The 26,132-nt window shown below is 35.5% G+C and overlaps 1 protein-coding gene across 2 annotated transcripts in view; it reads right to left on the bottom strand.

The window, feature by feature from the left end:
* The window catches only part of pkhd1l1.1 (PKHD1 like 1, tandem duplicate 1), a 74,750-nt gene extending 50,564 nt beyond the window's left edge, over positions 1–24,186 (bottom strand). Inside the window, exons 1-35 of one of the 2 annotated variants that reach the window (XM_048202418.1) lie at positions 24,147–24,186; positions 23,618–23,732; positions 23,376–23,453; positions 23,116–23,260; positions 22,142–22,250; positions 21,983–22,040; positions 21,786–21,879; positions 21,622–21,675; positions 21,464–21,537; positions 21,334–21,376; positions 21,160–21,230; positions 20,938–21,048; positions 20,633–20,722; positions 18,629–18,894; positions 16,376–16,467; positions 16,084–16,243; positions 15,536–15,671; positions 15,256–15,399; positions 13,815–13,969; positions 12,214–12,324; positions 11,863–12,021; positions 11,631–11,752; positions 11,327–11,487; positions 11,075–11,241; positions 9,796–9,931; positions 8,402–8,556; positions 7,379–7,501; positions 6,661–6,766; positions 6,471–6,578; positions 4,101–4,265; positions 3,525–3,646; positions 2,946–3,078; positions 1,221–1,413; positions 922–1,064; positions 654–758 (exon numbers count right to left, since the gene is read on the bottom strand). In XM_048202418.1, coding sequence (XP_048058375.1) covers positions 654–758; positions 922–1,064; positions 1,221–1,413; positions 2,946–3,078; positions 3,525–3,646; positions 4,101–4,265; positions 6,471–6,578; positions 6,661–6,766; positions 7,379–7,501; positions 8,402–8,556; positions 9,796–9,931; positions 11,075–11,241; positions 11,327–11,487; positions 11,631–11,752; positions 11,863–12,021; positions 12,214–12,324; positions 13,815–13,969; positions 15,256–15,399; positions 15,536–15,671; positions 16,084–16,243; positions 16,376–16,467; positions 18,629–18,894; positions 20,633–20,722; positions 20,938–21,048; positions 21,160–21,230; positions 21,334–21,376; positions 21,464–21,537; positions 21,622–21,675; positions 21,786–21,879; positions 21,983–22,040; positions 22,142–22,250; positions 23,116–23,260; positions 23,376–23,453; positions 23,618–23,684 — 4,156 coding nt within the window. In that variant the 5' untranslated portion in view covers positions 23,685–23,732; positions 24,147–24,186. Of the gene's footprint in view, positions 1–653; positions 759–921; positions 1,065–1,220; positions 1,414–2,945; positions 3,079–3,524; positions 3,647–4,100; positions 4,266–6,470; positions 6,579–6,660; positions 6,767–7,378; positions 7,502–8,401; positions 8,557–9,795; positions 9,932–11,074; positions 11,242–11,326; positions 11,488–11,630; positions 11,753–11,862; positions 12,022–12,213; positions 12,325–13,814; positions 13,970–15,255; positions 15,400–15,535; positions 15,672–16,083; positions 16,244–16,375; positions 16,468–16,551; positions 16,665–18,628; positions 18,895–20,632; positions 20,723–20,937; positions 21,049–21,159; positions 21,231–21,333; positions 21,377–21,463; positions 21,538–21,621; positions 21,676–21,785; positions 21,880–21,982; positions 22,041–22,141; positions 22,251–23,115; positions 23,261–23,375; positions 23,454–23,617; positions 23,733–24,146 lie in introns of those variants that run through there. The other variant, XM_048202419.1, reaches the window with a different exon arrangement.
* Between the last annotated feature and the right edge of the window lie 1,946 nt (positions 24,187–26,132).

Genomic DNA, 26,132 nt, shown 5'->3' with positions numbered 1-26,132 from the left:
AAAAACAATGTCATTTCTCTCTAAAGAAATACTTTACAACTGAGGATAATTAGAACACATATTTGGACTGTATGAATCTTCATGATTTGTTTTCCATTACTTTTTAAGCTTTGGTTCATTTCTTTGTTCAAGTTTTTCATGACCTTTTAACAATTTATTTCCATGAAATTTCCATTATTTTAAGATTTTATTTTTCATCTCATTCCTGTTATTTTTTTTTTAGATTTTATTCATTTCTATCACTTTTCCATTACATTAAAATTTTAATCTTCAACATTTTTCATTGTGTTTTAAAATCGTATTAATTTCCATAATTTATTTTTCAGTAACACTTTACAATAAGTTCTCATTTGTTAGCATTATTTAAATACTGTACATTAACATGAACAATAAACAATACTACAGCATTTATTAATGTTTATTTCAAGACTGTACTAATGCTCTTTTAAAATCAAAAGTTGTATCTGTTAACATTAGTTAACAATGTGTGAAATAACATGAACTAATGTTAACATATGTGAACTTATTTTAAAGTGTTATGATTTCATTACATCGTCAATGTCAATGTGCTGACAGCCATTGTTTCACTGTCTCTGATGTATTCAGGTTTTGTGTGCGTGACAGAAAAAGAGATAAAAGTAAAGAGATATTACCGGGGTGGAAACCTTGGTTCGTCACGGTGTGTGTTTTATCTCTAGACTGGGTCACACACTCAAGTTGATGATCTGAAGCGGCTGTCACTCGGCATTGTGTGTCCCCTGTATGAAACGCACAACTAGTACTAAATGATCTGGAAACTATTTCAGTAACACACTGTTAAAGATCAAAGAGTAAATCAAAGTATTTCACGGTAGTTTTAAGCATGGGGGATATTTTAAAGAATATTGATATGTATTTTTTTCTGTTGTAGTCTTGTCTTACCTAGAGTGACATTATCGTCTTCTGCGACAGGGCTGAACCCGGAGCCGGTGATAGTGATGGTGGTTCCACCATACAAGGACCCCAGAGATGGAGAAAAACTTGTGACCTCTAGAACATACGCTATGGTGGTATTAACGCCAGCACTGCACACAAATAAAACAACTATTTAATCACTCTAAAAAGCTTCACTTTTGATTAAATGTCATTGTAAATGCATAATTCCTGTTGATGCACAATATTCCATCCTACTGTTGTAGCATGATATTTATTGAGTATACATGTAGTAAGTGATGTAAGACCTGGTCAAGGGGTAACCCTGGTTTCCGACTCTCACACGGACATTGTACATAGCTGGGGGAAGAGTGGGTATCAGGCAGGTGATGCTTTCATTGGTCCACTGCAGCAATTCACACTCAGCTTCACCAATCAAAACAGAGCTGCCATTAGTCTGCGCCTCAAAATTTGTGCCCAAGATGGTGAGAATCCTGTGACCTTTATCAAAAAAGATAAGTGAAAACAGGGTAAAATTATTGGCTGTTCTTGTAAGATTGCAAAGGGTGAGGACAATGAGGAAGTTACAAAATTGCTGTGAGTGTGATTTCAGTGTTGTTTTTTTTTCATTCTAAGAAACGTCACAGTGTTGAATGTCCTTCACCACTGCATCATGTTACATCAGATAAAGCTAGTGGAATTATCTAGCATGCACAAAAGAACAAAACTTTTAGTTGAAGTTTGTCTGGAGGCCATATGGGGGTTTACAGCTGAAACCGAGATGAAAATGCAGATCAGAACAATGGGATGGAAAGAGACACTTGACACTTGAATGTGATTCTACCTGTTTGTTTGTATTCCGTGACTTTCATCTTCATTATGTCTCTCTAAGAATAGAAGCTAACTAGAAGAATTATTTGAATACAGAAGCAGAGGAATTCAGTAATTGTAGGTTGGACTCTTTTAAGGGTTAATTTTGTTGACAGTTTCTGTCACGTACATCTCGAAATTGTACCTTACTAATGCTATTAGCAGTTCAAAGGGTAGCCGTGACTACAGGATATTTGGAATAAAGATAAAAATCACAACACGTTTCTTCTTACAGAAATGGTCTGAAATGGCCACTCGCAAAGTGTCAAATGTGAGTAAAAATTGGTTTTGGTGGTAAAATTTAAAAAAAGGAACATAAGACAAGTTATATATTGCATTGTAAAACTACCAGCCTGGTCCTCGCTGATCTAAGAGATGTGCCTACTCAAATCAAATATATGTAAATGGTTGCTAAACAAAACATGTGACGTGTGTCTTCTTTCGACTTCCATCGAAAATTTACCATCAGGAGAAGCATATATATGTGAACCCATATGCTCAAAATGTATATGGCATAACGCATTCATGAAACTATTAGAATAAATGAATAATTTTCATTTTTTGTTTTCATATTTTTTCATATTTTCATATATATATATATATTATATTATTATACACTTTCATAACAGCTTTATGGCCAGTAAACTTGTATTGGTAGTTAATTTTAGACTAGCACGTACACATCATTATGGCATAATGGCAATGCCTAATCAGACTGGATTTGACTTGTATGTTGAAGGGATTAAATCTTTGTATGAAATGAACTGAAAGCTGGGCCTTCCTTATTTAGTACTCTGCATTCTTGTGAATAAAGGCAAGTGAACTCTAAGAATAGAATGTATTCAACACGCAGAGTATCGGATTACAGCTCTAAATCTCAGATTTGAATACAATCAGTTGTTGACTGTTTGCAAACATAGAATGAGACTATAGTGCACCAATTTTGACAAGATGAATAGGTATTGAAAAACATATTTGAACATCTAAAGCAATTCAGGGTACTTGTCAATGTCACGGTCTGGGTCTAATGTAATGTTTAATGAAAAGAGACGAGCGTCTTTAATGTTTTTACGGTCATTCCCAGGGAATACATGGACTGTTAAACATATCTGCCCAGAATTGGGTAAAAGTGTCTACCAAATTCATAAATATTAATATCTTACCAAATACTGTTGTAGTTTGTGGGCTCACAGATGTGATTAAGGCCGTCAGAGCGTTGCTGTATGTGAAAGAGCCATTTGATATTGCTGTCATCTCTGCCGTGGTCACTGTTACTGTCTGTTCACCTTCTGACCCCTGATTGATGTCATACACAAGATTCATGTATAAAAGTTTTATTGATTCAATATTGAACAGCAAATTCCCTAGGATTTCTGTCTCTGTTGTTTCACTACCGGATTCACCAAAGGAAAGATGCAAATTACATGTACTAAATATAGTTTGGATGTGACAATTTCCCATCTTTCAAGTCAGTTCTGAGTGACAAGTTGTGGACCATGTGAATGCAAATTTAAGTGAATTTGTTTAGTGAATTTGCCCTTAGGAGTTCTGTTAATAATACTAATATAAACAAAATTAATAATAAGAAAAATAATTATAATTATAAAATTATAAAAAGAAAATTAATAATAAGATATATTCTATTCAAATAATTGATTTTATTAAGGTTTATAACCCATTTAGGATTTAAAACTTAAAGACCTTTTTTTTTAATCTTCATGAAAATCAAGCTCTTCACTTACAGCTGGAACTATGCATCTCAGCTGGAAAAGTTCCACTTCTATAATGTTACATGGCTGAGTGCCAATGATGACTGCAGTATCATTACTGAATCCATAGCCTGAAACTGTCAGAATCGTCCCTCCTGTGAAGCCATACAGAAAAAGATCATGCTAGTAGCTAATTGTAAATAACAGTCGTAAGATATTTTGGGATAACACAATGTGTGTGTGTGTGTGTGTGTGTGTGTGTGTGTGTGTGTGTGTGTGTGTGTGTGTGTGTGTGTGTGTGTTCGTTCTTGTATACATGGTTTATGAGGACACAAATGTGTATAATGACATGGGTATTACAACGTAAACATGATTTATGAGGACACTTCCTGTGGCTTAAAAAAAACCATACTAAACGGTGTTCTTTATTCAAAAGGGGTAGGGGTAGTGTAGGGGGATAGAATATACAGTTTGTACAGTATAAAAACCATTACGTCTATGGAGAGTCCCCATAAACCACATATACAAGTGTGTGTGTGTCTGTGCATGTGTGTGTGGGTGTGTGTGTTACAATCTACTGTTTGTAGAGAAGTGTAATGCTACATGTACCTGCCACACTTCCTGTTACGGGGTTTATGGAGGTCACTCCTAACAGGTGTGTGAAGTTAAAGCTGTTGTTATTCTGGTATCTGGCATTTCCCAGTACAGAGAAACTCAGAGAGACTGGATGTACACCTGCACTTGCAGGACCGACCTGGCAGGTTATAGAGGTATCTAAAACACAAATAAATAATTTGATCAGATTGCTTAAATAGTGTATAATGAAGTTCACTAAAAATTAAACTTCTGTCATCATTTACTCACCTCAGCTTTTGTAAATAAACAAAGTAAATAATGTTTTTTCTTTTTCTCATGCAAAGCTATAGTATGACTTCTGAAGACTTGGAATATAGTGCACAAGTCGTGTGAACCACTTTTATGGTGTCATTCTTTTTAAAGCTTGGAAGCGTGTAAAACCTTCTTAAGACCTGCACGGATACAATATAATGATACACATCTGTTTTCTTTCTTAACTGTTTACACTCACTTAAGACCAGTGTTGGGGAAAGTTTCTTTTAAAAGTAATGTCTTACAATAATGTGTTACTCCCTAAAAAAATAACTTACATAGTACCTTTTTATGAAAAGTAATATGTTATGTTCCTTTTGTGTTACTTTTTCTCACCTGGGCAGGGATTTCTTGCTTGTTTTTTAACTAGAGTTAAAAAAAAGTTATATAAAAGTTATATGTTTGGCAAATGTAAAGCCCCTTTCACAACAAAAGTGAATTAAATAAGCCACCGACTGAAGGAAATACACATTCATGCCTGTACAGTAGAAGGTGCAGTTCAAGCTTTCACCTGCTTCTGGATTACAGAAGAATAGGACACAGGAGAAGAGAGTTCAACACTCTTACTTCAGCAATAAAAAAAGTAACACACAAATGTGATGTTTATCTAAGTAATTTTTGCTTATTGCATTAAATCATTGAAGGTCAGCAACAAAGACATTGGTTAATAAAGTCAGATTAAATAGATAAAGTAGCCTATATTTGTGTTATTTAACATATTTAAGTAATGCATGCAGGGCTTGACATTAACACCCGCCAACCCGCCAAATGCGGGTAGATTTCAGCTGTGGCGGGTAAGACAGCCACCCCCACTAGCCACTTTGGCGGGTTGAATATAATTTCAGCCTACAGCCTAATGAAAAGTAGCCAAGCTCGTCGTATCACAAAATTACAATTCAGTCACAATTCTTTATCGATTAACTTGCGGTTAGTGAAGACGGGATAGGCGGAATCGCGCTGAATGACACAACAGAAGCGCTCGCGTGCGCGCCCTCTCTGTCGCGCACGATCAGTTCTCCTTGCGTCATTATGTCATGTTAATCTCGCGTGAAACATCATGGCTTAAAAAAAGAGGTGTAAAAACTAATGTGTCATAAATGTAGCAGCCCCCAAATAAATACCCCTCTGTCATTAATGTTAATCAAACATCAAAAAATGTTAAATAAATGTATACATGTATGCTAAATAAACATATGTATCTAAATTTATATATATATTAAATTACTATTTGTAATTTGCTTCTTTGTTCTTTTTATATAGCCTAACAAAATTAACTGTACATACCTGATATATATAATGTATAGTATTGATTTGGGTGGTCAATCTGCATTTGTAAGTTTGAAAGGGTTTTAAAAGTTGTAAATCAAGTAAATTACTCAAAATCAAGTAATTTAAGCATGCCAAAGTCAACTTTAATCATATAAAATGTAATTTCTCAAAAGCAAAATTGTGGCCAGTGAAAATGCTGAGTGGCTAGTAACTTTGGAAAACCACTAGCCACATTGGCTGGTGAGCAAAAAAGTTAATGTCAAGCCCTGAATGCATGTATTAAAAACATATTTAATGAGTTTGCATTTCACTGTTTTAATTCATTTTGAGGAATACTGAATCAGTTTTTGTACAAGTGAGATGAGTAAATGCATGCTCACATTTAGTCTAGAACTACAATAAGCATCATGTTTACACAGCACACATAATGCTTCTGCACTTACTCTCGATTTCTCTCAACATGGAAACAGAAGAGGTGTCAGTCAATAAATGGGAAAACAAAGTAACTTGCATTATATATTTGAAAAAGTAACATATTTTATTGCAAATTTAAAAGTAATGTGTTGCTTTACTTGTTACTTGAAAAAAGTCTGATTACGTTGCTAGTAATGCGGTACCACCAACACTGACATAACCGACTATGCTTACACTTGCCGAGACGAGTATTTTGACAATTTTTTGTGTATGTATCCATGATTCAAGCGCAAATAGATGCGAAAGAGACCTTAATCCTGTGTTCACATGCTGTCTGAAATGCAACTCTCTGTGTGCACGCTTTGGGTTTCTGCGTGCAAAGACAGGTTTTTCTAGGTTTTGACTTACTGGTAACCTGTAGAACAGAGCATTCCACATCTCCAGTCTTTACAGTGATGTTTCCATCATCAAAACCAGATCCAGTTATGGTAAGAACTGTTCCCAGACCACTGGATCCTGAATGACAAGTTATATCAGTAATAAAACCACTATGAATGGAGATGACAGCTTTAATGTGAGACTTGATCATTTACTCTACCTTCTGTAGGCGAGATCCCGGTCACTGATGGGGTCTTTGATTCACTCCAGGTGAAACCACAGTCCCCTGAGCACCATGATGGGATACCATTGATGAAAACTTCCACCTTAAAGATAAGCACAGAAATATACATTTCTGTCATTAAACATCCTAAACCAATGTTTCTCAACTGGTTTTGCTTCAGGACCCAGATATTACACTGGACTTAAGTTTACATTGACATTCAGAGGAGACCCAACACAGTATTAAAATAGAAAATAAAATAAAAAATATAATACAGTACATTTACATAATACATTATATAATACATTTAAATTAATATAATATGAATCACTCTTAATCTTTACACTTTTTAACCAGTGAACTTGTATTTTATGGATTCTTGAGAACTTCTAGAATAAAATTAATAGGATGATGCACATTCAAACTACGGAATACACACCTGTCCTTTTGTAATAATACAAATAAACCTGTCTGTCTTTAGTTCAGCCATAATCCTCTCAACATACAAAATCACTAGAACAGAGGATATTCAAACAGAGTAACATAACCGGACAGGACCTTCAACTGACCCACTATGTAGCACAATTGAAATCTGCACACTACATGGCATCAGGTAACATGAGGAAGAGCCTTTGAAAACAAGCTGCATTTATATGACCGATGTATGTTGGACAAACATAATTACTGCAGTAAAAGCAGCAAGTAAGAAATGCACCTGTGGTTTATTTGTAGGCACGCGCAGAAAGTCTCCCATAATCCTCTGTTTGAAGAGGCCTCCTTGCTCGATCTTGCGTGATGTCAATGAAGGGTTCACGCCGACCACATTGGAAGCATTGATCTGGTTAACATTATCAAAAAAATGTTAATTCAGCCAGGTATGGAAGGAAAAGTTTGAGTCAATGAAGAAATGCATTACCGCATTAAAAATTTTGGGTCTGTAAGATTTTTTATGTTTTTGAAAAAAGCCTCTTATTGCTCACCAAGGCTGCAGTATTTGACCAAAAATACAGTAAAATCAGTAATATTGTTAAATATTATTACAATTTTAAGTACATTTTCTATTTAAATACATTAAAAAAAATGTGATGGAAAAGAATTTTGCAACATCGACATTATTGAACTGAACTGAATTAACACTGAACTGACTTCAGCTGAATAATGACACTATTGTCTTTTTTTATTCTGTTTACACCATTGATCATTATTTTTCTGTTTATTACTGTAAAGCTGCTGTATTGCATGAAGCACAATATAAATAAAAGTTACTTGAATTTTTTTTTACTAACATTTTTTATTAAATTCTAGGGCTGTCAAACGATTAATCGCGATTAATCGCATACAAAATAAAAGTTTGAGTTTGCCTAATATATGTGGGTGTATTGTGTGTAATTATTATGTATATATAAATACAAACACATTCATGTATATATTTGAGAAATATTTACAAGTATATGTATTTATTTATATTTTTATATAATTTATATTATATATAAATAAAAATATTTTGTACATAAATAACATATTTCTCTTAAATATATACATTAATTTGTGTGTATTTATATATACATAATAATTACACACAGTACACCCACATGTATTAGGCAAACTCAAACTTTTATTTTGTATACGATTAATCGCGATTAATCGTTTGACAGCCCTATTAAATTCCCATTAGCATTGCTCATGAGCGGTTCCCCTACCATATTTTTTTGTAATAGTACTCTGAACTCTTTATTACCTTTAAAAGAGGCTGATTTCCAGGGATGGTGAGCCACTGTATGTTCCAGCTGTAGCCTCTACAGTCTCCAGATCTCTGCACCTGCAGCTGGCCGAGCTCTGGGATCCCCTGCAGGGCATATTGCAGGTCCGCAGCGCTGATGTCTACCGCCAGGCCTGGGAACACAAAATGCACATACCATATGAAAAACCAGATAACTTCAACTTTATTTATGTCCTCCAGGGGTCAATTAGTTTTACGGCAACACACACAGACACACAACCATAAAAATAGAAAACAAAACAAAAAAATACCAAACAATATAAATTACAACCTGACTTGAATAGAATCATTGGCATATTTTAAAATATACCTGTTAGCATGCTGACTAAGGTAATTGTCAATATAAAGAATGTAAAGAAGTGGTAAGAGAACACACCCCTGAGGAGACCCAATGGACGATGACATCTCAGACAAATACCCATTCACTCTTACTCTCTGTGTTCTGTGTTAAGAAATCAGAGTCTTTTCATCAGTGTCCAACTCTGGTTAAAACAATCTAAGGTTGAACACCGTTACTGACAATTGACATTTTGGCTGCGTGAGATTCTCCAGTTTTTTTGTTATTGATTATCCAAAGCACAAGCTGTTAAAGCTCTCTTCTGGAAAGGGGGCAGGGAGCAGCAGCTCATTTGCATTTAAAGGGACACAAACAAAACTGTTTTTTCTCACACCCAAATAGGGGCGAATTTTACAAGCTATAATAAGTGATCTGTTTGGTATTTTCAGCTGAAACTGACACATTCTGGGGGACACCAGAGACTTATATTACATCAATATACTACATGTAGGTATACTAGGTGCCCTTTAAAAGCAAATGAAAAATCCACAAATAAAATTCAGGCATGTGTTTTACTACCTTGCAAATGTTTCAATATCAAGGTTTAGCAGAGTAGCAGTATCTTCTACCCCTTATCTAGCCCTGTATGCAAACTGTAAGGGGTCAAGCAGATCCCCTGTTTTTGTGATGAGCTCTTTTTTTAATAAAAAAATATACATAATAAAAAAAAACAGGGCCCAGCTGTTCTGCGCAAAATTAAGCACATGACTACTTATAATGTCAGGACCAGGGCTTTGTAGCTTTATAGTGTTGAACATATTAACCACATCACGTTCATCGAAGAGAACAGAATTACGGTCACATAAATTATTTTTCCTCTCTAACCACTTGGAATTTTGTGGTTTATGTAGAAAGAAGTCAATTTTGCTATTCTAATAAATTAGTTTTGGGACTGAAACATGATCAACAGTGTCCGACACCAAGGATCTGCTGTGCAACAACAGGAAAATCCATTTACAAAATAATTCAGTCACTTCCAGCAGCTATACAACAAAGTAACAGCCAACATGCTTACCTTCAACACGCCGGGCTAAGAACTCAACGTCAAAGGTTCCTGTAAGAGGGGGGCTGGCTTTCTGAGGGCGCATAATGGTGACAGTGGCATTCCCTTGGCTTTGAATCAGTAGGTCACCTGTTCTGTTTGGCATCTTCTGTTGGACAAAAATTAAGTCTGAAGATTGAGAATATATGGAAAGCTTGCATGGATCACTAAAAAGGGATAATTCACCTAAAATTAAAATTCTGTCATTAATTACTCACCCTCATGTTGTTCCAAACCCATAAGACTTGTGTTCATTTTTGGAACATAAATGAAGATATTTTAATAAAATCTGAGAGATTTCTGTGACTAAAAGCCTAAATTAAACCTTTTCGTCAAATAAAGCAATTGCGTCTCTTCAAAAGACTTGGAATAAACCACTTGATTCATATCGATTAGTTTTACGGTCTCTTTTTGAATATTTTGAAGCATTTAAATTTTGGGTGAATTGATTTTCAGTGGAAGGACAGAAATCCCTCAGATTTCAGTAAAATATTGAAGGGGAAGATTCTGGAATCCACTGCTGCTTCAATGCATATCCTTTGAGTGAATTGTAATGAGCTATTTATAATCAAGGTGTTAATAATATTTATCCTTTCACATATTACATGACTTCTTCAAGCTTGTGGGGATTTTACTTATAGAATTATATGTTAAAGCATTTACTTTTCATCTTCAATCACTAGAGTGTCTGTACCTCTTACTTTGAGAAAGAACATGTTATCAATAAGTTTTGGGGAAGTATTATGTTTAGAGTTAGAGCTATTCAGTTACAGGTCCTGACTTTGTGAACAACTGGCATCCAGGGGAGATGAAATGACCATCTTTTAGAAAAACTGGAGCCTAGAAATGCTGATACATGACCTTGGTGGGTCACTTTGTACCTAAAACCAGGGTCCTGGTGTCATCCAGATAATCAATGAAGATGTGCTTCTACCTATCAGTCCATGTGTGGAAATTTTGGTCATTGGGTCTTTAACTGTAAATTCTCATACAATATCTTCTTTTGTGTTCTGAAGATAAGCAAGTAATTGATGACAGAATTTAAATTTTTGGGTGAACTACCCCTTTAACTATGCAATTATGTACACACAATCTGCAGAAAACAATTCAGAGATATAGCAAACTCATGTGTCAAAGACAGATCTTATGACAAGCAAATATTCTGTTGTCACCTGTTACATCAGAGAAATTTATTAAGTTCCAGCACTTCAAGACTCATTGTAGAATGAGTTCCATTTTAACTTTGACTTACCTTCAGAAAGCCTATTTCAAACAGTGGGACACCAAAGCCACAGTTGTAAGGTGTCGCAGTGATCTCATAGCTGACTTGTGATACATTTGCTTTTTTGCTCACAGTGATATTTGAAAAGAAAGGTCCAGAACCAGCTAGAGCAGGCGGTCTTCTTCTGTGGATTATAACTGAACATGTGGAGAGAGAAAATAGAACCTTAAATTTCAAAATAAAATAAAATGTAAAACGTATTTAAAACTTCATCCTATTCACCATTAGAATCCAAAGCAGTCGTTGCACGTCCAAGGTGAACAGCGTCTATGAAGTAAGAGTTAGAGGCCACTCCATACACACTGAACTGAAGAAGTTTGTAGTTGGAGCCAATGTAGTTTGTCTGTATGGAGCTCAGGAGATCCACACACTTGTAGTTCCACCTGTGAACGATAACATCAATGTTATACTCACAACAAAAATTACCTTGTCATTGGACTGATTTTGTTATTACATTGGCGATAAAGACAAATCCTCTAAAGGAAAGACATCAGGTTATATTTTATATTTAGAAGATTAAACTTACTCATCAGTTGAGTCAAATTGCACAGAGATACGTATGTTTTCCTCTCGGTAAGTATTCGCAGCCAGGTAACTGAACAATATTCCCAATTCGTTCACCAGACGCCCTTTGTAGGCCAAGCAGAGCTACAAAAATAATATAAATACTATATATTTCCATCTTTGAAAAGTTCATTGTCATACTGAGAAACATCCATTAGTAAGGATGAGATACATAAGTGTTTAGTGGATCTTACAGTGTTGTATGTTTGTAGCAGTATTGGGCTGTAGATCGCTCCGGATGCTGTAGTGTCATTGGCATTGAAGAGAATCTCTGGATTCTTTAGAGACCAACGGCCACAGAAAGCTTCAGAATCAGTGACCTGGACCCCTCTGCGGCTTAGATCTCCTGAAAACTGTTTTGACAAGGAGAAAGCTCTACTAGCTGGACAAAAAGGTGATGTTTTCAACAAAATAACTGATGTCTATAATGCTAGAACTAATGTCACACATGATTTGCAAGGCTAACTTGACTTGATTTGAAATAGGTAGGCATGTCCTCTGCATGTAGAACATACTTGATCATTTGCTTTTGTAGCCTTGCTTACCCCTGTGGTGGTGGTCTCATAATCTCTGAAAAATTTCACATTAGTGTTCTCCATGGTCGGAATCTCTGATGGACATTTAGCGGTGACCATCATATCTAGTGCTGAACGCACCTTTAATTAAAAAAAATAATTAGAAATTAGAGGTGTAACCCATCATGTAGAAAAGGAATATTTCAAGAGAGCATTTAAAATGTTTGTACACAGTAGTACAAACCAGATTCCAAAAACGTTGGGACAAGTTGGGAAATTGTGAATAAAAAAGGAATGCAATAATTTACAAATCTCATAAACTTATATTTTATTCACAACAGAATATAGATAACATATCAAATGTTGAAAGTGAGACATTTTGAAATGTCATGCCAAATATTGGCTCATTTTGGATTTCATGAGAGCTACACATTCCAAAAAAGTTGGGACAGGTAGCAATAAGAGGCCAGAAAAGTTAAATGTACCTATAAGGTACAGCTGGAGGACCAATTTGCAACTTATTAGGTCAATCGGCAACATGATTGGGTATAAAAAAGAGCCTCTCAGAGTGGCAGTGTCTCTCAGAAGTCAAGATGGGCAGAGGATCACCAATTCCCCCAATGCTGCGGCGAAAAATAGTGGAGCAATATCAGAAAGGAGTTTCTCAGAGAAAAATTGCAAAGAGTTTGAAGTTATCATCATCTACAGTGCATAATATCATCCAAAGATTCACAGAATCTGGAACAATCTCTGTGTGTAAGGGTCAAGGCCCTTACGTTCTGTGGTCAGATGAAACAAAATTTGAAGTTCTTTTTGGAAAACTGGGACGCCATGTCATCCTGACTAAAGAGGACAAGAACAACCCAAGTTGTTATCAGCGCTCAGTTCAGAAGCCTGCATCTCTGATGGTATGGGGTTGCATGAGCGCGTGTGGCATGGGCAGCTTACACATCTGGAAAGGCACCATCAATGCTGAAAGGTATATCCAAGTTCTAGAACAACATATGCTCCCATCCAGACGTCGTCTCTTTCAGGGAAGACCTTGCATTTTCCAACATGACAATGCCAGACCACATACTGCATCAATTACAACATCATGGCTGCGTAGGAGGAGGATCCGGGTACTGAAATGGCCAGCCTGCAGTCCAGATCTTTCACCCATAGAAAAAATTTGGTGCATCATAAAGAGGAAGATGCGACAAAGAAGATCTAAGACAGTTGAGCAACTAGAAGCCTGTATTAGACAAGAATGCGACAACATTCCTATTCCTAAACTTGAGTAACTTGTCTTCTCAGTCCCCAGACGTTTGCAGACTGTTATAAAAAGAAGAGGGGATGCCACACAGTGGTAAACATGGCCTTGTCCCAACTTTTTTGAGATGTGTTGATGCCATGAAATTTAAAATCAACTTATTTTTCCCTTAAAATGATACATTTTCTCAGTTTAAACATTTGATATGTCATCTATGTTGTATTCTGAATAATATATTGAAATGTGAAACTTCCACATCATTGCATTCTGTTTTTATTCACAATTTGTACAGTGTCCCAACTTTTTTGGAATCGGGTTTGTATAATGTCTATCATTTTATTCTTTGCTAAATATTAAGAAATCTAAAACAAACAAAAACCTCGGTTTCAGAAGCATTGAATGGCAGAGGGAGGGATGGAACACCACCCCACAGCAGTGTGAACGTCTCCCTGCTGGCCTGGCCTTTCACGTCCTCAGTAACTGTGATGTTTGTATCTGAGCCCATGATCAAGTAGTCAAGATCCTCAAAGTCACCTGAGATAATTCAAAAATTCAAAAATTCAAAAAAAAAAAAAAAAAAAAACATATTGCAAATCACTCTTAAATGTCCTGGCATACTTTACAAGCAACATAAAAGGTAACATAAACACCCTAATGTACAGTCAAACCAAAAATTATTCTGACATTTTTAATATTTTTGATATATTTTTACTAGTGGGTGCAGGACACTATAGTTCATTTATGTAAGTGAGGATAGCAAAATAAAGTAAAATCTATAAAAATCTGGAAACAAAAATTATTCAGACACCTTGACCTGACTTTGACCACTTTTTTTCTGACACAGTTTAACTCTGAGATCTTGTCATATTTTATTACCATTTTTTAAACTATAGTGGATAAACTGCAATAATGAATGTTGTCTGAATAAATTTTGGTTTGACTGTACATAACTCATAATAAAAATAAAAAACAAAAAATAATTGAAATATATATGAAAAATATATAATGTGGTGCATTATGCAGAGACTTCTAAAGAACATCTTTGTTATTGTATGTTTTGTAATCTGAATTGTAAGGTGACTAGTATTTTTGGGTAACACTTTACTTAAAGCCTTTATGTATGATGGTTATGAAGGTTTTCATTTTGTATGTTATAATGCCTTATATATTTTCATAAATAATTGTCACCAAAATTGTTTGTCATGTATTGTAATGCATTACACATTCTAAAGGGGTAAAAATTATATAGATAAGTATTATAATGTATTGTCGTTACAATTATTCATTAAATCATACAATGTATTGTAAGCTGCATTACAAGGCATAATTAATGCATTAAATATAAAGGCTTTAAAGTGTTTACTGTATTAGTTACTAACAAACATGTTATATTAACAATATTTTACTGTAAAAGTGCACATTGAAAATATAGTATCAGCTTGCTATATATTTCACCCTAAATTATATCATAATTTGTACTTTATACTTTCAATAAAAAAAATATATATTACAGTATTTTACATGTACATTACTGTCCTGTTAAAACTAATTTTTCAAAATACTGTAGGTTAATAAATAAAGAGTGACACATTATTGGCCAATTAACCACTAAGAATATTAGCTGTGTTTTTTAGAAAACTGTGGCATTTCTAAATTACTTTCATTACACACATTTTTGATTACAATTTATATTTGAAATTTAGTGTAGATGGGTAATTGGTCAGGATTTTGTTAAAGAAAGTGTATTTGTGAGCATAAGTCAGTTGACAGAGAAATCAGTCAAAGAATATTGATTTTAAACAGATAATTTTCAAGTTCACCTCTGTTGGAGTTGAATGTCACATTGTACAGTGCCTCATTGTCCAGTTCTTGCTTTGTGACTGTAACGCTGTCTGGTTTTATCGTCCACAAATCATTCAGAGCGTTCTGCAACTCCATCGCTGATGCACTAACTGGGATCGGCCCTACAAAACGCAAAGCAACTCTAATAAACATTACAAACATGAAAACAAAAGACGTCTCCAGTGCAGAAGAGTGAATGCAAAAATTAGGAGCACACGAAAAATAGACTTATTCATAGTGCTGCGTGAACTAATGTACCTGTTTTAAGATCTCCATATGCCAGGAAGTAGTATGTGTTTTCACAGTTGTTCAGTAAGAAACAATTACTGCTGATTCTCAGAGTCTGCACCTCATTGATGGGGGTTATTGGTGTCCATCCCACGAAACGAACCACCTAAATCAACAAAGAATAAAACAATGCACATAGCAGGTAGAGGAGCTCATATCTAAGACTAACTGGCCTGGTTTTATAGACAAGGATTAGGTCTTAGTTCAATTATGACATTTAAGTAGCTTTTATATAAACATGCCTTAGGAAAAAAAAAAAAAAAAAAAAAAAAAACAGTACTGGTGTGCATTCTGAGATAAAACAATGGCAGTGACATATTTTAAGATATGTCATTGCAAGTTGCATTCAGTTAAAACAGCTAAAACATGCATTTTAGTCTAGAACTAGGCTTGTCTGTGAAACCAGGGGTTTGAGTTTCTTGCAGGTGCAATGCAGAAAAATAATTCCTAATGCTTCCCTCTATCTTATCTAGATAATCTTTGAACTTTCCGTTAAGTGCTCCTGTGAGCTGACTTACCTGTTTTTCAGGTAGTATATTATAGTTTGCGTTAATCTGCTGTCTCTCATTAACAGCTTCTATTGTCTGCTGGGCCATGAAAGGGCTGATCTCTTTGAAAAAAGCCACATCCACTGATGCTACTACTCCATACTCCTGCACTAGTATCTCAATGTAGTACCTGTTGCACATTGAAAGATGTTTCATATACATTGACTATATTTTAGAAAACAATTAATGACACAAAGACTAAAAGAGAGCAAACATTTAGGACTTTTTAAATATTATTTTTTACTTGAAAACCTTTACTTACGGTTTTCCCTTCTCTAAGCGCATGACCTCTGACCTCTGAGTGCTATAGGTGAAGAAACTGGTTGTATAGTAAGGCTGTGATGCAATCTTAACCTGAAATAAAGCAAAATGTTTAAATTAAAAATTGTTTAAATTAAAAACTAAAATATGCTTGCAAGTTACTAGCCTCTACATAACCTGTTAACTGTCAGTGTCCTGCTACTAGCGGGACATTTAGTGCACTTTTGTCAGGGTTATGTCTGTTTTGAGTTGATTTTTTTTATCTGTTTCCCTGTTCTGTTCATGTAGGAGTTTGTTTTGCATTAGTCACATGTTCTCCTTTGTTCCTTGTTTCACACCACTTGTTTGTATCCTAGGTTACTCATTTGATTAGTGTCCTCAGTTCAGCTGTGTCTTGTTAATTAGTCTTGTTTAGTCCTTTGTTCACCTTGTATATAAGCCCTCAGTTTCTATCTAGTCCTTGTTGTGTGTTATCTCCTATGTGTTTCTGAGTTTGAGTCTCCAATTAAAAGACTATTTGTGTTAGTGATGGCGAGATGAAGCCTCATGAAGCATTGAAGCTTTTCAGCTAAGTGGTTCACAAAAGGGTTAATTTCTCGAGGCTTCATTTGCTCACAATACCACCTGGTGGTCAAAGAGTGTAAAACAAGTAGGCACATTACAGATGACCTGATGTGATCTGTGATACACTTTATTTTGCGGCAGTTATGGCTTAGAAATAACAGTGAAGAAAAAAACACACATTTCCACAAAGACTTAAATAATTATTTGAATGTAATGTCTATTTTCTGGTTGTATATAATGATGATTGTATAACATAACTGTGTAATAAACGTATTGGCTTTAAATGAATGGGGCTATTAAAGGTGCTAAAGAGGATGTTTTGTTTTACACATTTTTGCAATATTAATTGAAACTGTCTTTACTAACTGATAAAAGACTATTTATTAGGTGCACTGAAAAGAATAATATTAATATACATCATCTGTGCAAGAGGTAGGGCCTTAAAAACATCAGCCAATCGTTTACGCGATCATCGCGTAAACAATTGGCACTCTGGCTTGTCAATCACTGCTGTGACGTTCCTTGTGAGAGACGTGCGCGGATTGGCCCTCTGGCTTGTCAATCACTGCCGTGACGTTCCTTGTGAGAGACGTACTTTCCACACTCCACAGGTGCTGCATGCAATGTTTTTGTCAGGAGACAGGAGTAACAACTGCAGATTATGAGTTACCTGCGGTGAGTCCGACATAATGAATTACAAAAACACGACACAGCGAATGCCGGTGGTAAACACTCGTGTTCAAATACTCGTGCACGCGTTTTGGGAGGCGTTCCTTTGAAGTGAGCTGTGAAGGAGGGGGGCTGTTCTTACGCATGCGCTCATTTCAAAAACTCAGTAACAGTCTTTGGATTCTCAGTCGACGAAAAAATCCTCTCTATCACCTTTAAATGTGTATAATAAATTTTTTGGTCATTATATGCAGGAGGGGAGATATTATTCTAAAACCACACAATCTGTGGTGATCTCATGGGTTTATATATCTGTCAAAATATCGCGCCAAGAATTGAATCGCATCCAGTCGAACCATTCGAACCAGTCAGGCAAAAGCGAGGCTTCGAACGTCATCAATGACGTCACTGATCTAAAACGATACAATCTTCGATACGTGCTTCACTGAAAGCTTTCGGGATTTCCCGACACACGCTCCAAAGCCTCGGCACAGAATGTAACATCACTAATTTGTGTATCGCCTGAGTCGTAAGCTTCACTACAGCCACACCTAAATCCTGACAACTTTTTTTTATTGCCTTTTTTAAAATTAGGTATTTTTAATAAATAATTCTGTAAACCCCCTTTTTGAAATTGGACACTGTTACCATGGAAAAGGTTCAAATTTGTAAAACAACTTGATTAAACATATGACTTTTTTTTTTTTTTTTTCCTAGCAATTTTAGCGTCAATTATTTTGTAAAATATATATTTTGTGTAAAACAAAAAAAAAACAGTTCAGTACATTTGCTTTAGTGAAATTAAACCTTTAATTGTTTTACACTTTCATTTTTTTATAGTGTTTTTACTTCTGCAATAATGTGTCGTCTTTAAAAATAGGCCCACCTTAGATCTGTATTCCAAAGCATTCATGAATTGGAATCATTTAAGTTCAAACCTCCAAAAGGGTGGTGACTGTTAACAGGATAATTGCTTACATTGATGACTACTGAAATTATGATTGTATTGTCATTCAGGTACCTTATCCTGAGGAAGACCTGTCTTGCTGAAATAGAGCTGACATCGGTCGTCTGCTTTGATTCGGAAATAGTAGTTGTCGGTCTCCGTTGGAACAAAGAAACCACTCAATCGTGCCACAAAGTTATCAATTTCATTGGGCCACACATAAGACAGCGAATCCACCCACTGGACGGAATATCCAGGCCTGCTAGAATTATACTTCAGGACGTCCTCTAGAAGGTTCGGAGAAGAGTTGTTCCACATCTCCATTTTAAAGCCTCTGCCACCTACAAACAAGATCATTTAACCATCATTCAATACAATCAAGGCAATACTGTTTATAGCATGGGTCGACAACTTTTTTTATCATGAAGTGCCATTTTTATGTTTCTGAGTTAAAGGGATAGTTCACCCAAAAATGAAAATTTGATGTTTACCTGCTTACCCCCAGGGCATCCAAGATGTAGGTGACTTTGTTTCTTCAGTAGAACACAAATGATGATTATTAACTCCAACCGTTGCCGTCTGTCATTCGTATAATGCATGTCAGTGGGAACTTCGTCTATAAGAGTCAAAAAAACATGCACAGACAAATCCAAATTAAACCCTGTGGCTCGTGACAACACACTGATGTCCCAAAGAAACGAAACGATCGGTTTGTGCGATAAACTGAACAGATTTATATATTTTTTTCTCTAAAACAACACTATGTCCAACTGCCCTCCACATCCGGTTAGTGAGGTCTGATCGCGCTCTGACAACGGAAGCGATGTCTCACACTTATTGAAGCAAAGCGCGAGAGATCACTTCCGTCATCGGAATGCGTTTTTTGACCTCACTAACTGGATGCTGAACGCAGTTGGACATAGTGGTGTTTTAGAGGTAAAAAATTATATAAATACTGTACGGTTTCTCGCACAAACCGATCGCTTCGTGTTTTAGGACATCAGTGTGTCGTCACGAGCCGCAGGGTTTAATTTGGATTTGTCTGTGCATGTTTTTTTTACTCTTATAGACGAAGTTCCCACTGACATGCATTATACGGCTGAAAGACGGCAACGGTTGGAGTTAAAAATCATCATTTTTGTTCTATTGAAGAAACAAAGTCACCTACATCTTGGATGCCCTGGGGGTAAGCAGATAAACATAAAATTTTCATTTTTGGGTGAACTATCCCTTTAATTACTGTGCCCTTCAATAGCTTATTTCTGAAGCAAATTCTCATAATATTTTACATTTAGTAATCAAAATCCTTTAGTTTTCAGGTTTAAATTAGACTTTAAAGAACAGATTTCCGATGGGCTTATTTACACCTGGTCATTCATGCATTTTTACTGATCAGATAGCTATCCGTTTTGTTAAAATCTAATCTTCAATATTGCGCTATATGCAAATTTAACAGAGTTCACATCAAAGTAAGCAAGAAACGAGCTTAATTTAATTAATAATCAGCATTGGTAAGATAATTTATTCTCACTACTTTTAATATATAAATGTACATATGTGGCTTCAACAACCAGATGCATTTTGTCCTGTTTCATCTGGAATGAGAAAAAATGCATCTCTTTCGGTCTATTTATGATTGGATAGCTATCTGATCAGAGAAAACACATAAAGCGATTGCAGCGATTACTCCTCATCATGCCGCGTGCCTCCACGTACTCCTATTAAACATATCCACCATTATTGATTAAATTAAATTACTAATTTCCTAGTCAATCATTACTAATTTCAGAAAATAAATCAGCAATAATTTTAGTTTAGATAGATTTATGGCATGATCAAATTCCAGTTTCTTTGCTGTCAATTATGTGATGGCCTCTGATATACAATGTTCTATTGAAAACAGTCAGTTATGTAATAAAAGAGAATCATGGTCTTGGTTAAGATAACGTCTGACACTTCAATAGTGACAAAGTCAGATGTTCTCGCGTGTGGAATGCAGAATTCGTGCAAACAATGGAAAAGACTGTCACAGAAATATTACGTCACCATAAGAGATCTGATTTCAGATAAGGTTCTCACCAGGAAACACTGTCATATTGTTTTTTTCATAACCAGGAGTTGTGCAGACAATCCTCTCATTTGATACGCTCTGAATCTGACACTCACGACCTAAGGAAAAAAATTATATAAAAAATACATTCGAAAAATATATTTATTTTAAATTATATAATTATTTTGATTAAATAGATTAAATAGATAGACAGACAGACAGACAGACAGATAGATAGATAGATAGATAGATAGATAGATAGATAGATAGATAGATAGATAGATAGATAGATAGATAGATAGATAGATAGATAGATAGATAGATAGAGGGTCACCTCCTACTAAGACCATGGCCGGCTGGTCAGTCTCATCAAAGTTGTGTCCCTGAATGGTCAGTAATGTGCCGCCCAATATGCTGCCCTCAGAGGGAGAAACTCCTGTCACCTCTGAAAGAGACCAAGCCACATTTAAAAAAAAAAACAAACAAACAAAAAATATCTGATTTTGTGCAGGCAATTCCATGTTTTATTATTTAAGAAGAATAATATTATTCACACCTGCGTATGTCTGGAACATGGCAAGCGAGTTCAGCGCTGAGATGCTGAAAACTCCAAAGTCTGGCAAGCTCCTGAGAAAAAAGAAAATATGTGTTTTGTCTACTTTTCTGTCAACAACATGCAGAGACTGTAAAGTTGTAAGGTTTATTAAAGTAAAATCAAATCTCGTCTGACCTCCCAAATTGACTGTCGAGAATGTAACTGAGGTTGTGATGACCTGAAAACAAAGACATTGACATTTAATTCTACAAAATCTATAGTGAATGAATAATTCTTGAACATTTTAATAATAACGTGTCCTCACCAACATATGTTCCAGTCATTTTACAGCTCATATATCCCCATTGGCTGGTCTCAGAATCCAAAAAGAGGCCATACCTGAAAAAATTAATGCATCTTTATGGAGAGTGCATTCACATTTAATGTTTACATTTGTTTGAGATATAACTGAGATATACTTACTTTTCATCTGAATTGGGTTTTAGAAGTTCACATGGCATGCCTCCCATGTACGCTCTGTTGAAAGAAAAAACATCAAAAACAGTTTCAGGCATACCTTATGTCAAGACAGAATAGATTCAGTCATTTTTATTTTTTTGACCATTGTGTATTAAATATTTCCAGACCTTAAAAATCTCACATCCAGGCCATTGGAGCTTTTGTCCGTGTTGCTTCCGTACACATCAGTAAAGATTCTTCCCCGCAGTGTCACCACAGTCCCTAAAGTTCATTTTTCAAATTTTTTTTTTTTTTTTTTTTTTTGAAAGGTATACATTTTATAAACCAAAGCAGCAGAGTAAAGACAAAAACTAACAAAACTTACCTGGGGGACCTGAGAGTGGACTGATACTTTGAATGGTGGGTGTATAGGATGTTCGGCTCTGTGAAAGCAGAGCATGTTTTTGTAACATATTGCAATATTTTGTTATGATAGGAGTATGTATGTATGAGTAAGCATCACAATGAAGTCCAATTCACTTACATAGAACATGCACCAGTAATTCCACTGACTTCCATAACAAATGTTGCTGGAAGGAATTGGCACACCATCCACGCTGACCCGCACCTCATAGTCATCTTCTGGCAGAGCTCTGAATATGATGCAATATAAAGCTTTCTTTGATCAACATAAGTCAGGAACATTTTACATAACATTATGCAATACAGCTATTTCAAAGAATTAAAATGTGCATATATTTTTCATATTTGTCTCCAAATATGAGACAAAAGTCTGCTATAGTAAACATGTTATACAATCAAATGCAAAGGGAATTTAAAAATGCAAAAGTTTTTTTTTATATATAAAATACATAAAATATTACAATAACTTAGAATAACATTAAAAGAAAATTCATGCAAAAATTAAAATATTCACATTTTTAAATTGCATGAATAAGATTTGGGAGCTGCAGGAGCGAGGAAAATTTTCAGGGAATAAAGAATATTAATTTTAGTCTGTTTCTCATATTGAATTAATTCAGCAGACTTGGAATTTAAAACACAGTCATATGGACTGGTCTTATGGTCATTTTATTATTTGGATATTCCTCAAAAAAATCTGCTTTTGTGTTCCACAGAAGAAAACAAGTCACATGAGAGAGAAAATTTCTCCTACAGGACAAGTAAATGTTTCCTGAAAACACTGACTGGGGGAAGTTGGTTTAATTATTGGGGGAAGTTGATTTAATTGGGTGATTATGCAGTCACAGAAAAGTCAATAGTTTGTATTAATATAGATTATATTTCCACTGATTTTATTTACTTCTCCTCAGATTTTGAAATTAGTCAAATTACTTTCCTTCTTCCATATATAGCCCCGATCCCTTTCCTGTAAAATATTCACATTTATGTATGTAAAAAAAATAAAATCTTATTAGGAGGAGCACTTAATACATTGACAAGACTACACTCAATGTAAAAGAAGAATTTATTTAGGTTATCTGATTCTTTGCTAACCTTGTGTAACACATGATCTGATTGGAGTGAGTGGAGTCTTTCTCGACATCACAGGGAACAGATCTGGTGCGGGACACCAGCGTCACACTGTTGCCGAAGTTTGGGTCATTGGCATTGAGATTGAACTGATTAGCTTGAGCAAAACCTGAGGGGAAAAAAAACAAACGCTATAAGATATTTTAAACCGTATAGCTACAGCCAACATTTGATAAACAGAATGTTGGGATTCATTTAAAAGCATTGATGACTTTTTTTAATACCTTGCCCCTCTATGGTCAGTCTCGTGCCGCCATTGACGCTTCCAGTTTTTGGGGTCACTTTGTTGACACGCTGCGCTCCTGTCAGGACAGAGATTATAGTCACTAAAATGTATTAATTTTAATGTATGAATGTCTGTAACGCATTTAAGGACGACAACAATGATCTGAAATTACGCAAAACGTTCAGAATGACTGAAGTAGCTTATACAAGAATACAAGTGGTAGATAAAGTCAGCGCGTACCTGCAGAACTCCACAGTAAAATACAAACAGTGAGCAGCAGGTGAAGTTGCCGTCGCACGTGCATCATCCCGACTCACAGTGCGCGCGCTTCAAAACATACAGTTACAGTACAGTTCTGCACAAACAATATACACAATTTGTTATGTCCATTCCTAAACATATTTTAACATAATTAATTTAAATATAAAAACAATAGCCTATGTCTAGCGCTAAACTTCTTGCAATAATGAACAGACCAGCATCTATTCAGGTTATACATTTAATAAATATAGATAGACTATAAAATTAATATACATTAATTTTACACCCTAAATTTATAAATAAATGCTATAGATAAATCAAGATAGATAGACAAATAGAATTTGTAAAAACAGAAAAAAATCAAAAGTAAATATGTAGGTTAATGATATTTTTTGTTTTTGTGTATTTTTATGTATGCCATATCAATAAAAACAGAACATCAGAGATTATTAAATTATAAAATTACAGAAATTCTTCAAATTTCACTGACCAGTCAAAAATCACATACCTGTTAAGACACTCTGTGTGACCCAAACACCAGTGGCTCATTTGTTAAGAGCTCATTCTTTTTATATAGCTACCTGCCCTCAGGGTGGCAAGAGGAGATCGTTTCCTTTTCCTTTTTTTTTTTTTTTTTTGTGTGTGTGTGTGTCAGGTGATCATGAACATTGCTGTCATTCTACAAGCTATAGAAAGACATTTATTCTTTTCAAGTGTACCTTAACAAACACCAAAAACAGATAACAATGTTTAGGCCAGCGTTTCCCAATCGGAGTGTCTCCAGTAACAACAAATAACACACACACACACACACACACACACACACACACACACACACATACACACTCACACACACACACATATTTATAATAAAAATGCGAATCGTGTGAAAAGTTGGTCTGAATTTCGGCGGGGGTTGCGCATGATTTCATTCCCGTGCTTCATTCACGGAAAATCGTATTTTACTAGTTGCCAAATTCGTATGAATTTGCACAGACGACCTACCCGGAAGCCCTAAACGGCCATGGATTATTATTATTATTTTTTCTATCTTGTTTTCTCGTGATCACAATTTATTTTCTCGTCATCTCGAGAAAAGTTGTTAGGTGTGTTCGAGCTCATGCGGCGCTGTGCAGAACGATCGGCGGCTGACTTGAAGCAGTGCATTCCGGTTAGTACTTTTGTCCGACTTGAGCTTGCGCTGAAGGCATGTGACTGTGACATATGATTTCAAAGTACCGCGAGAGGGATTCGAGAGCAGCCATCTGAGTCAGCCAGCACAGCATCTCAAGAGGAGCTGCACGAGTTCTGATGTTGACACAGCTGTTTCATGATTGGCCGGTTTCACCGCATGACAACGATCACGTGTTTCATGTTTATTGTCACGCCTTCAGTTCCACTAATGCTCACAAATCTGTATTTTTATAACAGTTAAAGCTTTTTGCATGTAGTCACAAAGTTATATTGTGTCGTATTCATCAAAATAAAACTGATAAAAAGCGTAGACTCCGCTACATTGGTATTTAAATAATATATGCTTATGTTGAACGTTATTCTTGTAAAAATACGCTGTAAGCAGTAGCCTATATAAAGTATTGAATGAAAATGTATTTTTGAAAGATCGGTGTGTTAGTCAAATATTGTATTTATTTCACTTCAGCTGTGATAAAGTATGCAAGCGCAGTGCGAGCGTCACTACAGGAAGCAGAAAGTGTCCAACTTCACATCTCCGTTTTCAGCTCCTCCCCGCCTGCACACGGCTAGGCTACTCTCACCGATCGGTTGCATCCGGCCGCAGCCGATGTCGAACACACCTGTTTTCTCGTGATCACAACAATTTTCTCGTAATCTCGAGATAACAAAAGTTGTTTTCTCGTGATCACTACTTAATCTCTGCTCTAAATTACATAAATATACCAACAGGTGGCAGTATTACCAAATATAACTGATGGTGTCAGGGTTCTGTCACTTCTGTCTAGTTTATTTCTTGGTTTTGTGACAGAGCTCTGACACTCCCGTTTTTGTCCTGTCTTTGTGTGAGCGTATGGCCTTGAGTGCAATGTTCCCTCTAATTTTTTTTCTCGCTGAGCGCACATTTTGGCCACCTGAGCAAAAACATACTTTATATCAGACCTGTACAATGAATGTAAACGCACAAAAAAAAAAAAAATGGTTTTATCATGCAACTGTAACATTTAACTTTAATGTGCCGTTTCTATTTTATTTGACCCTTATGTAACTTAGTGATTTATTAAATAATATGTATGAAAACAAGCAGTTCAGTCACACTAAATTAAGCACATTTTAGGTTACTTGAGATTTTTTCACATTGCTGTATTAACTGTACCAGTCTTTACCAAGAAATTCTATTAAAAAATTATTTCTGTCCTCCTGCAGGACAGTTCAGTTCTTTCTAATAATATAATATGAGCAGTTACGATGATGGTTTGGGACAACCATAATGTGTGTTTGTACAGTCAATTATTAGCAACAG

The sequence above is a fragment of the Megalobrama amblycephala genome, linkage group LG9 (assembly GCF_018812025.1).
Source record: "Megalobrama amblycephala isolate DHTTF-2021 linkage group LG9, ASM1881202v1, whole genome shotgun sequence".
In the NCBI taxonomy this organism is placed as follows: Eukaryota; Metazoa; Chordata; class Actinopteri; order Cypriniformes; family Xenocyprididae; genus Megalobrama; species Megalobrama amblycephala.
The sequence above is the reverse complement of the archived record's forward strand: the minus strand, read 5'-3'. Positions and strand labels throughout refer to the sequence as shown.